A 13,254-nucleotide genomic window follows, 5' to 3' on the forward strand; every position below is an offset into this window, starting at 1 on the left:
CTTATCTTAGGGCTTCTACAATGCCACTAAATACTGTGTGTCTGTGCTGATTATTGTTTGTACAAACCCAGTATTTTTACTTTACTCCTTTGACACCAATTACAATTTACTCCAGATTAGTTCCATATTTCCAGATATGTCCATAGATGATGCTTTCTAACCCATGACTTACTACAATCTCCTGCACTTACTACAATCTCCTGCACTCCCTGGTCTTAAGAAGTTGCTCTTAAAAATGAACTTTTTTTTTTTAAAGCAAGCAATGTGCAGCAATTAGCTGACATCAGTTTTTCAGATTAGAACACTGATTGTTTCTCCCAAGTCTACCTGCAACATTCTGGACCATGCATCCCAGAAAAGATGGGGGTTTGAAACCCTAACAGCATTCTCTGTACTTGCGTGTTTGTGGATTACTACAATCCTCAGCATTTTTTTTAATACAACTACTAACATTTTTCTTTTTAATCATTTCTGCATTTGCTTATTTACATCCTGTTTTATTTTACTATTAATTTAAAACAGCTGATTACACAGTGCCACATGCCCCTGATCAGTGTCATCCACTTGTGTGCTGTGTTTTCCAGACCTTACACTTCTGTATTATTTGTTGCACTGCAGTAAGAATCAGAGAAATTAAAGCTCATCTTTCTTCCTATTCAAATCTGAGCTGAGTGAGTGCACTAGAAAAACATCCTTCAAGTCCCTCCTAAGAAATAAGCACCTTTTGTTCTACAACCATTATTTCTAAGCTCTCTAATATTTTCATTTTGACATCCAAAAAGTGAAGAGCAGAAGCATTTGCTGATATGATTCATATGTAGTAGACTTGCTGGGCTATTTCCTCAACTAATTTGCTTCTTATTTTTAATCCAGAGTGAATATAAAAGGTCACAAATTTGATATAGAATAGGTTTTAATACAAAAAAAAGTGAATTGACATTTATTTGAAGTAAATGTATTGTGCAATACTAAATGAGAATATGGATCATATGAAAATGCATCCTGTGCTAGAACAGTAATTTTTACTTTTCTTCTCTTTCTTATTTTGGCTTATTGTGTGAAAAAAAATCTCTTTTTCTTCCTTTGCTGCCAACTTTCAGTGACATTTGTGAGGTAGTTTTATATTTGTCCCATCTATAGACCATATGTCTAATAAATCACACACCCTTAAATAACTGAATATATTTTAGCTTCTTTAATAAATTATAGAGATATGCACTGTTTGAACAGTGATTATGGTCATACTTCAGTAATACCATAAATCTCAAACCTGTCTTGTAAGTGTGTGTGGTCCATAGTAGTAGGTTATAGAACTAAGATAATACCGTGTGTTAACACGAACTAAACTGAACCAAACCACTGATGTTTATGCATCATAGGTTGTAGAGCAAAAGCAAGAGAATGTACACATGTAATGTATTATTAAAGTTACAGACTATTTAGTCATTTTAACAAAACGGTCATAGGGCAGAATCTTGAGAGTTAACTTTCCTTAACAGTCTCAGCTATTTACTAATGGACACCGGATTTCATTAGTTAGTTATTCCTTATTTCTTCTTCTGCGACTTTCAAGGAAAATTAGAGTCACATGTGAGTGTTCAGTTTGGAGAGAAATAAGCTGACGATTCAGGATGACTCACTTCAGATATGAGAAACAGATAGGATGGCTTGCAATATTCCAGTTGTTTTTTCCTGCTGTTATTGGGATTTGCTAACTTACCAGGAACAGAAATCTGACATCTGGCCCTTTCGGTTAACCTTATACACTTGCAGAGGATGCAGATAAATGTAGTCACTTTGGTAAGCCAGTCAGGTCTTATGAAGCTTACACTCAAACCATCCTTGTCCTTCTCTGCCAATAACTCAGCCCAGATTGCAAATGTTCAGCTATAGCATGACAGAAAGAGGTAACGGAGTTTGTAATGACCAAGTCTCAGCCATCATTTCTGATTCTCTTCTCTGTCCCAGTCACCTTGCAAGCATAGCCCCTAAGGACTAGAATATGTTAGTCACTGGGAGGCATGAAGCTGGAAACAAGACTTTGGTTTGAAATAAGTTTTACTCCAATTTCAAATGCATTAACACTCCTTTGAAAGAAGAAAAAACGTTTCTTTGCATGTGAAAGTATCTTTTGCTTTCTGTTCTTTACTATTTGTTACCCAGTATGTACTTTCTTCACATTAGCAGAACATTAGAAAGTGCTTTTTATTCACCAGCACAAGCTGCACTGAAATAGTGGACCTGAAGCTTGTAGCATGTGTGGATTTTATTACTTTCTATCTCTGTACAAGAAAAGTTTATTAGAGAATGGCTCCAGAAGAAAAGGAAAGAAAAAGACCCAATAAAAGCAACTCAAATGAAGGAAAAATAAACCTGGGCAGGGTGAAATACACTAGACTGCACTTAGGTAGACTGCACTTAGGTAGACTGTTGCCTTTTGTGCTTGGCCTGTTGCAGTGACTGTCCGAGGTGAGAGTTTTACTTTGAGAGAAGTTCCACCATGTTGTGTGTAATGGTGGTTATTAAAGCTATGACTCGTGCCTATGCCACCATCTTGTCCTCTCCTGTAACTTTATTTTTACTTTCCTGGGAAACTGAGGAAGATCAAATGTTTTCTTGAATAGCTGCCTGCACAGTTTCTTCATCTAAAATGGCAGAAGATGCCATAAGGTAAGTCTGTCTGCAGACTGGAGGATTCATTCCATTTTCACCCTGCTCATAGGACCTAACATGTCGTTGGTGCTTATGTCATGTCCAGTGATTCAGGAGCTGGAACTTGAATTAATTCTCAATGTCTGTCTTTGCTCTCCAGTGTGATTCACAGCGGGCTCCTCTCAATTCTAGCCTATCTCACTGGCCTTTTGAATATAACAGCAATGCTGACCTTTTAGAAATAAAATGGATAGGGATACTTCTGGTTAGAGTGAACACAGATGTCTGAATTTAAATCAGTGTACTTGCCAGAACAATAAAGTAAGGTAAACATCCAGAGCAACATTATAATAAAAACTGCTCTCATTTCACTGCTCTTTTAGAATGTAAGACGTCAGAGAAAAGAGATATCATGCATATACAAGAATTTTAACATGCAATTCCTCTTCAGATTCTTTCATATATTCACTGATTTTCTTTCACCTGAGAAATAAACATTCTCTATGTCTAGAAGAATGTATTTTCCTGCTTAGTTAGTCAGGATAAAATTACTGTTTTTATTAAATGCTGAGTACTTCCCCATTTGTAATTTTAAGTTTCCAAGGAGACAGAAATAAACAAGAAAATCATCTGAGACTCTGATTTGTAAGGCTGTTCTCTTTAATGAGGGTCGAATGTGATCTGTTTTCAGGAACAAAATAAACTTGGAGGTGATGTAATAAAGAGGTTGGGACTTTGAATTTCATTTCTGTGCAGGCCTACTTTCAGCTTCTGGAAGGGGATTGTAAAACATTCAAATCAGGATCAAATTATCATTTAGTGGTTCAGCTGTGCTGTATTCTAAAGCATAGGTCTACTGACAGTTCTAGGTATTTCTTGGAGGATAGGAATGGACAGTAGGCAGCAATTTACTTTCTTTCCTGTGAATTCTTCAGGAATGGCAAAGTTGAGATGATTCCATAGGTATTTAAAAGTTTATAATTGTTCAGTACCAAAGCTTAGTTCTAAGTGGAGATTTCTTTCTATTTTTTTTTTCCTTTCTGTCAATAAAATCTTCAATTAATTTATAGGTAAACAGATCCATCATCTTACCTGAAGTAGTCTTCACCACCTCAGTTGTATTTCTTAATCCTGTAAAGGCGAACTGGTAAAGTCTCCAGGATCTGGTGTCCCCCACTTCCACTGAGCTGCGTTTCCATTGGTAAATGATCTCTTCTCTTGGGTAGCCATCTTATTGCAACGAAAAATACAGAATGCTTTGTTCCACAGTCATTGCTAGGGTTTTAGTATACTTTGGGGACTAAAAAGACTATTTTCTGGTTTTGGAAAAAATTGGGGAAGTATATTGCAAGTAAATTATAGACGTATTTTTGTCGTTACCTAGTAGCGCCTTCTACTTAATGTCACATCTTGTTTTATTTATTATAAATTAAAATAGCACTTCAGATACATTTTTCAAATTTTCCACTTTTGTGGACCCAATAGGATATGATTTTTCCTGTCCTTTAATTATGGCCAGAAGTATGAAGCTGGACCAGAAAAATCATACCTTGGCCTGACCGCAAAATGTCAAACAGTTGTCTCCAACTATTGCAACGGTAAAACACCCATGTACAAAGAAAAAGTATCAGTCCAAGAGACCTTGATACTAAAAGTAAAAATGTCTATGTTATAATGAGATGTAAGCATAAATTAATTACATAGGTCCCAGAAATTGTATCATGTTTTATATATCATTCCTCAATTAAATTTAGAATAGAATAGAATAGAATAGAATAGAATAGAATAGAATAGAATAGAATAGAATAGAATAGAATAGAATAGACCAGACCAGGTTGGAAGAGACCTTCAAGATCATCGCGTCCAACCTATCATCCAACACCACCTAATCAACTAACCCATGCAACCAAGCACCCTGTCAAGTCTCCTCCTGAACACCTCCAGTGATGGTGACTCCACACCTCCCCGGGCAGCCCATTCTAATGGGCAATCACTCTCTCTGTGTAAAACTTCCTCCTGACCTCCAGCCTGAACCTCCCCTGGCGCAGCCTGAGACTGTGTCCTCTTGTTCTGGTGCTGGCTGCCTGGGAGAAGAGACCAACCTCTGCCTGTCTACAACCCCCCTTCAGGTGGTTGTGGAGAGTAGAATTTGTAGAATTTGTGAAGATATATGATTTATGTACTTGAAAATAAGGTTATAATAAAACTGGAAGCCACTGGACTATGTCTAGTTAAGAACACAAACCTCACTGCCTCTAAGTATGTAAATATAAATTTATAATAAATGGTTCAGTGTGAGTTAGAAAAAGTATATATCAAAGCATGTTACTTACAGCTTGAAAATTCCAAGGGGCATGAATGGACATCCATTGGGAAGTTGTGCAGCTGTAGCTGACACTCAGCATCAATTGTCAGCCTGAGGAGAAAGAGATCAGGATATACAGAACACACTTGAGAAGTTTGTCCTGAAAACACCATGGCAAGCAAAATGAGATTCTTGATACTATGGAACCTGACTATGAAATATGCAAATATAATATCTATCTATCTATCTATCTATCTATCTATCTATCTATCTATCTATCTATCTATCTATCTATCAAAACTAAACTATACATGTACATGTATTCACTTGGACACTCCAGGCATAGAAAGACATGGTTACTAATAAGCAGTGTTTCTTTTTTTTTAGTTACATAGATCCCAATCATCAACGTTCTGAACTGTGTAATAGAATAAGATATGAAAGTTCTGTTCCTGTGTATCTGAAATGTAAGCATTACTCATGACTGGCAAACCTGTAGTAGATATACAAGTCATCTCATGAGCAATGACAAATCTCTGTGTCACAACATGCCATAATGCACTAGGAAAATGTATTTTATGTGACATAAATTCTATTTCAGAAATGATGGATAGGAGTCCAAATTTAGACAGCTGCATCCAAGACAGCCATCTAGACTACTTTCATAGCTACTCGAAAGGTGCTCTGAGGATATACTTAATATTTTTTTCCCAAAATAAGACCATTATATTAAATCAGAAGAATGTACTGAAAGGTGTTTTTCTCAACTGAGTATCAGGAAACTCTCCATGATAACTCAGGTGGTGTAGATGTTATAGATCAGGTAAAGACATGTACTTTTAGACATCCAAAATTAGATGAGATGTATCTCCTGATGTTTCTCCTAAAAACTCCACCATTTTTCATTCAGTCCTTTAACTTAGTCCCAGCCCAGCCATGAGCCACATGATACTTGGACTTTGGATATGAGGGAGGAAGTGGGGGGACAGAGGGAAATAAATAATAAAATAGCAGAGTGATGTTTACTTCATCCTACACTAGGAAAAGTGTAGGTTCAGGTTTGGTTTTGTCTCCTGGCTCCTGCATGTAGGTGCTATTAGTCAATGAGTCCCTGACTCTCATTCTGTGGGATGCAGACGAATGTTGTGACCACTAGCTGCAAGATTAACAATGTCCAAAGCGAACTTTTATACATTAAGGATTTAAGAAGAGACCTAATTTGTTCTGAGACTGAGGGAACTACTATTGGTGGCACAGAAGAAGAGCTTTTCCTAGGCTTCCTTTTGCTTAAGATGCATGCACAGAAATCCTTCTTGCTTCCATGTCTCTAGTCAGATTGGACTGCAGATTGGACTGCAGCTTTTCAAACCTTGTCTCTGAGTGTGTCACCTTTTAGCTCTTCAACCTCTCATACATTTTCTTTTCCTGTTTGAGTTTTGTCAGAAGCTTTGTGCTGATTCATGCAGACTGCCTGCTAACTGCTTGATTTCCTGCTGATTAAGATGGACTGTTCTTGAGCGTGGGGGGAGGTGAGTGAGAAAACCCATTCAAGAGAGAATCCCAGATCTGTGGTGATACTATCAAATTTCACTTCTGGATTAATCCATGTTGAATCCTTTCTGGTGTTTTCTGAGTCTCACTAGAAAAGCCAACTATGCATTAATAACAGATAGATATTTCTAACTTCTCTCAGTTATATCTTGTACTAATGAGAGAAACAGAGGGGTTTGAAGAGAAAGGTAACAGAATCCACAGAGACACTAGTATAGCTATGTCCAAAATTAACATTTCAAACATGGACCTAGGATTCTTTATCAGACTGGCTTTGATATGCACTGGGTTTCAGTTCCGATCATTCTCTTATCTCTTCTGGCAATTCAATGTGTAATGAATGTGAAATAACTATGAAATAAAACTCCCTTTTGTAATTCAGACAGTTGCGGCATTAAAAGGTTTTCTTACTGAAAGCTTTAGATGTATTCATTAAAATTACAATGAATGTACCTTCAAAACTTTTCATTTGTTGGTGCCCAACAAAACAAGAGCTGAAAAAAAGACATTTTGAGGAAGACAGTCTAAAACTTAAGTGGTCTCACATCCTAACATCTGCGATTCTGTACTCTCATTTCAAAGGATAAATTCTCTTGAACAAATGCTGTCTTTATCAGCTTTTTGCACAGAACCAAATATCATATCACATGTAAGAAAAAGGAAAAGAAAATACACTTGGGATTTTCACATTTAGGAATTAGCTTATGGTCATGAGGAACACGATATCTGAGTTGTTCCACGTTCTATATGTTACATGTATAGGTAGGCATACATGTAACTTAAGGACTGGCTGAGTGAATTGGGGTTGTTTACTTTGGAAAAGAGGAGGCTAAGTGGAGATCTTATTGCTCTCTACAACTACTTGAGAGGGGGTTGTGGTGAGGTGGTTGTAGGTCTCTTCTCCCACGTAAATAGACAGGTCGAGGGAGGTGATCCCCCCCCTCTACTCAGCCCTGGTGAGACCCCTCCTGGAGTACTGTGTCCAGTTCTGGAGCCCCTATTACAAGAGGGATGTGGAGGTGCTGGAACGTGTCCAGAGAAGGGCCACAAGGATGATCAGAGGGCTGGAGCACCTCTCCTATGAGGACAGACTGAAGGAGTTGGGGCTGTTCAGTCTGGAGAAGAGAAGGCTCCCAGGTGACCTAATTGTGGCCTTCCAGTATCTGAAGGGGGCCTACAGGAAGGCTGGGGAAGGACTTGTCAGGATCTCAGGTAGTGATAGGACTAGGGGGAATGGAATGAAGCTGGAGGTGGGGAGATTCAGGCTAGATGTGAGGAGGAGGTTCTTCACCATGAGAGTGGTGAAACCCTGGAATGGGTTGTCCAGGGAGGTGGTGGAGGCCCCGTCCCTGGGGGTGTTTAAGAGCAGGCTGGATGAAGCTCTGTCCAGCCTGATCTAGTGTGGGGTGTCCCTGCCAATGGCAGGGGGTTTGGAACTAGCTGATCCTTGTGGTCCCTTCCAACCCTGAATGATACTATGGTACTATGAAACTATGAAACTATAGAATGAAAGGAAATGGTCTCAGGTTATGCCAGGGGAGGTTTAGATTGGATATTAGGAAAAATTTCTTTCCTGCAAGAGTGGTTAGCATTGGAAAGGGCTTTCCAGGGAAGTGGTGGAGTCACCATCCCTGAAAGTATTTAAAAAAAATATAAATGTAGACAGGGCACTTTAGGACATGCTTTATTGGGAATGGTGGTGTTGGGTTGACAGTGATCACAGAGCTCTTTTCCAACCTTTATGATTCTACAATAAAACAGTTTTGGAAGGTAATCTGTCTCAAAACAAAAACTCTATTGTGATTGATACATTTGGAGCTGAGCATATCAAGTTCAGATTCCTGAAAATTAGTGTGTGTTTTGGATTAAAGCTTAAATGACCAATAATGAAATTATTTTATTTCTATATTTGATGAATTAAATCCTTTTGCAGAGTGAAGCTTCACAAAGATAAATTGTAATCAATTCAGGATATGATGTATTTGCTGTATATAATACCTCCTTTTATACCATCTACTTAATTTACAGATATTTCAAATAAAGCAGTTTAACCCAATAAAAAAAAAGGAAAAGGGAATATGGTCCAAAGCAAACATACCTGAAAATGATGAGGAATTACTGTAAAAATGCTTAGACTAATTTTAAGATGAGAGGGTGAGTATTGTGGAGCAAGACACAATCTCTAGCAAGAAATAAAATAAGGGTTGTATGCATAAGGAAATAGGATAAAACCCCAATCTTTTTTCCTTCAAGTTAATGCCAAATGGTCTGAATTGACAAGACATTTCTCTTTGTCTTTCCCTAGAGAAACTGAAATTAAAGTCAGATGTAAATACTTTATTTTAGAATTTAGAATAAACCAAACCAGGTTGGAAGAGACCTTCAAGATCATCGCGTCCAACCCATCAACCAATCCAACCCACCCAAACAGCTAACCCATGGCACCAAGCACCCCATCAAGTCTCCTTCTGAACACCTCCAATGACGGCGACTCCACCACCTCCCCAGGCAGCCCATTCCAATGGGCAATCACTCTCTCTGTATAGAACTTCTTCCTAATATCCAACCTAAACCTCCCCTGGCGCAGCTTGAGACTGTGTCCTCTTGTTCTGGTACTGGGTGCCTGGGAGAAGAGACCATCATCTGCCTGTCTACAACCTCCCTTCCGGTAGTTGTAGAGAGCAATATGGTCACCCCTGAGTCTCCTCTTCTCCAGGCTGAGCAACCCCAGCTCCCTCAGTCTTTCCTCATAGGGCTTGTGTTCCAAACTCCTCACCAACTTTGTTGCCCTTCTCTGGACTCGTTCCAGCAAGTCAACATCCTTCCTAAACTGAGGGGCCCAGAACTGGACACAGGACTCGAGGTGTGGCCTAACCAGTGCAGTGTACAGGGGCAGAATGACCTCCCTGCTCCTGCTGGCCACACTGTTCCTGATGCAGGCCAGGATGCCATTGGCCCTCTTGGCTGCCTGGGCACACTGCAGGCTCATGTTCAGCCTACCATCGACTAGTACCCCCAGGTCCCTCTCTGCCTGGCTGCTCTCCAGCCATTCTGACCCCAGCCTGTAGCACTGCATGGGGTTGTTGTGGCCAATGTGCAGAACCCGGCACTTGCATGTGTTCAATCTCATGCCGTTGGACTCTGCCCATCTGTCTAGCCTGTCGAGGTCCCTCTGCAGAGCCTCTCCACCCTCCAGCAGATCAACTCCTGCCCCCAGCTTGGTATCATCAGCAAATTTACTGATGATGGACTCAATGCCCTCATCCAGATCATCAATAAAGATGTTAAAGAGCAAAGATAAAGATGTTAAATACCTCAATGTGTACAGCACTCTGCCGTCATTCCAGATCCTGAGCATCCTATTAGGTGTTGTTATCCAATGGGCATCAGCTTTCTTGGAATTTCGGAAAAATGTGTCTGGTATCCAGATCTTCCCAACCATGTTGCTGTTTAATCTGAGCACTTTGATAGTGCTGTTGAACTTCAGACGTCTGTCATACCACGTTTGGGCGAAAAATATATCAATTGTATATTCCTGTTGTGTTAACCAGAAATACTGATGAAAACATAGCACTCAGCATTTCACTCCTGATATGCTTTCCTTAAGTTGATATGAAAAAAAAAAACTCCACTACAGAAGATGATATTAAAACTGATAAAACCATTTTTTTTCAAGTTTTGAGGGCGTGTTTTACCTAAAAATTGTTATTTAAAACCAATTTATTCTCTTATTTTCCCAGGGATAGGCTAAAGCTACATACAATTGGGTGGTATAAGCACCATTCTAATTCTGTGTATTCACACTTCAAGCCAAACCTGATTAGGTGAGAGAAAAATTACTTATTCCCTGGGATTTAGGACAGGAAAAATTTGAGGTGACTTGGCTGCCTGAATTGCCTGCGTCCCCCAGATAGTTATCAGAAGTGAAGTCTCACTTTCCTTGGCAGCACTGGGCAGCCAGAAGCTGCAAGGTGAATTATAGAATTGTAAAGAGCGATGTGAGATTTCTTTCTACACATGAAAATTACAATGAAATAGACATTGTGCTAAGGCTAGACCACTTCCCCTCACCTATATGAAGATAGAGGTAATTTTTTCTGCAGAAACTTTGTAAAGAGGAGAGGAGAGAGTATCTAGATGTTTTTTTCTTATCACTTATGCATGGTTTTTCCTCATTTTTGAGGCAACCTGGAAACTCAGTTTTACAGAAGTTAAACTGTCCCAAAGCACTTAAAAGAAGAGCACATAAAAGTGCAGTAATAATAATTGTTTGGGTTTTTTCTTCAGCATAGAACTAAGTTTCACTGTCTTGTAGAGATTCATAGCTCACCTAGTCCACACATCCATAATGATAATAATAGTAATACTGAGATTTTAGAAATAAGTGTAGCACAACATCAAAATGAATGGAAGCTTTGTAATGTCAAAAAGTATGGGAGCCTTATAACAAAATTGGCAATCCTTTACCTACCATATTGATAGCATTCACAGGCCCAATGCTATTTACGTACATGTCAGTATGAATTATTGTCGGTTTAACTGTAAGAGAAACAAGAATCAGTAGCATAAGTGAAGGTCAAAATCAACTAGATAAAAGTCAAACAACAAAAGCAAAAGAATTATTGTAATATCTCTCTTATAAGGCTATGGTTACCTCACATTTTAATGTGCCAGTACAATAAAAACAAATTTGCAGCAACGTCAACAGCTTGAAAGTAGTTGGAGACACTTTGAGACAAATTCTTATTTATTCTATCAGAACAAATTAATTTATGCTATGAGAACAAATAGTGAAACCAGTGTCATTGTCTTAGAGTGAGTCACATCTGACTGACAGTATATTTTGTGTCAGGTCACAGCAACAGATCTGACAAAACACTATCAACAAAAGCAAACTTATTCTTCTTATGATGTCTTGCATCACTCATTTTACATTATAATGCAAAATGCAACATGACTGCTGTTGCCTGAAGAGATGGCTGTAGGTATATAGCAATTTCACGAGCCCAAAGCAAAAATAATAGTCGAGGCTCTAAAACAGGAATGAAAAACAGTTGTTAAACTAAATTATTTTGAAATTATTCTGTTGTAGTCTTAGCATTCTTATACCCCTTGACTAAAATAGGATTGTTTTTTCCCTGGATGCTTTTATGAATACTTAATTCCTTTCTGTTCTCCAAGGTGCTGGACTGAGAGAATAAGACAAATTCCCCTGCTAATTTACACTATATGCATTTATCGAGGGTTAAATACTCATGTTATCCCTCACTGTGAAAAATTCCTGAGTTTATAAGCCTCTATGTTAAAAACTGCTTCCTTCATTAACCTCCCTGCTCTCTGCTTTCCTCTGCTTGCCTCATCCAAGAGTTCTCTTTGCATTTTTCTATAATCTTATTACTGCTGTATCCTCTTCTACAGAGGTATTGTCTGCCTGTTCTGTGCACACATGGGGCTTTCTCAGACTGACTTGCAGCAGCTCAGGGAAATGTGTCTTTTAGCTCCCACAGTGATCAGTGAAGAGGCAGATTCCTGCAAAAGATTATTCAAAATCAAAGACTTTTGTTGTGAGCCCAGGCTTGGGCCTCTATACTTTTATTGGCTGTGTGGGAAATCTAGGAAAGTTGGCCTTACTTCCCTGCAGTTCTCTTTTATGGACTTACTCCTATGAGCCCCGTTCCCCAGCCACTTCTTGCCCTGCCAAGCACATGAGGACTTGTGCTACATCACTCAGTGCAGGCCTGCTCCTATTGGAGGCTCTGTGTCCATCACATCATGTGAAGATCAGGCTGTGTTACCTTCATTTTGATCTTCCTTTCCAACATATTATATGTGATTCTCTACCACCCTCACTTAGATATACAGAAAGATAAAACTTGCTTTTTAATTCCCCAGAAGTGAAGTTCCAAACTTCCTCTGCAGGTGCATCATTACAAACAATCTAATTCACCCAATCACAACAGTCTTATAGATAGATTTAGCAATCATAATTTATGTCAGTCTTGAAATTTGTGACCACTTCTTGTGCCACTGATCTTTTACTACATTGCATTTTGTTTCCATAACTACTTTGAATGATTTTTTCTTCCTGTCTAGCTTGATAAATTATGAGAATTCTTTCTCTTCATTGCTTGAAAGTGAGTAAACAATTAGGAAAGCGGCATACCTCCTATGTCAGGTCTCAATTTGTTGTCATATCCTTCCAGCAAGCCATTTAAAATAAGAGTGACATCACTCTCATGGACTTTGGGAGTCAGAACCCAAGTCTTATTTGAAGTGTAATCTTCATAATCATCATCTCCCTTTTGGATGGAACTGTTAAAGAATAAAAGTGAAGAAATGGAAAGCCTTGAAAAATATGAATTTGTAGGCAACCTGTTTGGTGACAATACACACCTAATTCAGGTTTTTATAGTGCTAACACTGAAAAAATTGCCTGCTTTATAAAAGGAGACTCACAGAGAAAATTCACAAAACAGTTGAATTTAGAGTTCACTTTAGTAGCATTTCCTTTTAGTACAGTTGAGATCATATTCTGTCTATTCAAAGGAACATCAGTGCTTATCACCTTTGGCATGCCTATTTTTTCTCACACTGACTCAGGTGGGATCTGTTATGAAACAAAGCTAATTGTAACATAGCTTATGCAACTCTCCACCAAAATATCACTTACTGTGTACACACAGTTGTTTCATTACTGTCTTTGAGAGAACGATTTGATGCAGCACATTACTGGCAGGACCAATAAT

The 13,254-nt window shown here is 38.7% G+C and overlaps 1 protein-coding gene across 3 annotated transcripts in view; it reads right to left on the reverse strand.

Moving 5' to 3' along the window:
* Positions 1-13,254, reverse strand: part of GABRG2 (gamma-aminobutyric acid type A receptor subunit gamma2) — a 70,168-nt gene that overhangs the window by 35,168 nt on the left and 21,746 nt on the right. For 2 of the 3 annotated variants that reach the window (XM_068159530.1, XM_068159520.1), the window contains exons 2-6: positions 12,672-12,820; positions 10,980-11,047; positions 9,823-10,043; positions 4,986-5,068; positions 3,745-3,882 (exon numbers count right to left, since the gene is read on the reverse strand). In XM_068159530.1, coding sequence (XP_068015631.1) covers positions 3,745-3,882; positions 4,986-5,068; positions 9,823-10,043; positions 10,980-11,047; positions 12,672-12,820 — 659 coding nt within the window. Of the gene's footprint in view, positions 1-3,744; positions 3,883-4,985; positions 5,069-9,822; positions 10,044-10,979; positions 11,048-12,671; positions 12,821-13,254 lie in introns of those variants that run through there. The other variant, XM_068159540.1, reaches the window with a different exon arrangement.

This window comes from Melanerpes formicivorus, unplaced genomic scaffold (assembly GCF_026170545.1).
Source record: "Melanerpes formicivorus ecotype bairdi unplaced genomic scaffold, bMelFor1.0.p_v2 SCAF_2, whole genome shotgun sequence".
Taxonomy (NCBI): domain Eukaryota; kingdom Metazoa; phylum Chordata; class Aves; order Piciformes; family Picidae; genus Melanerpes; species Melanerpes formicivorus.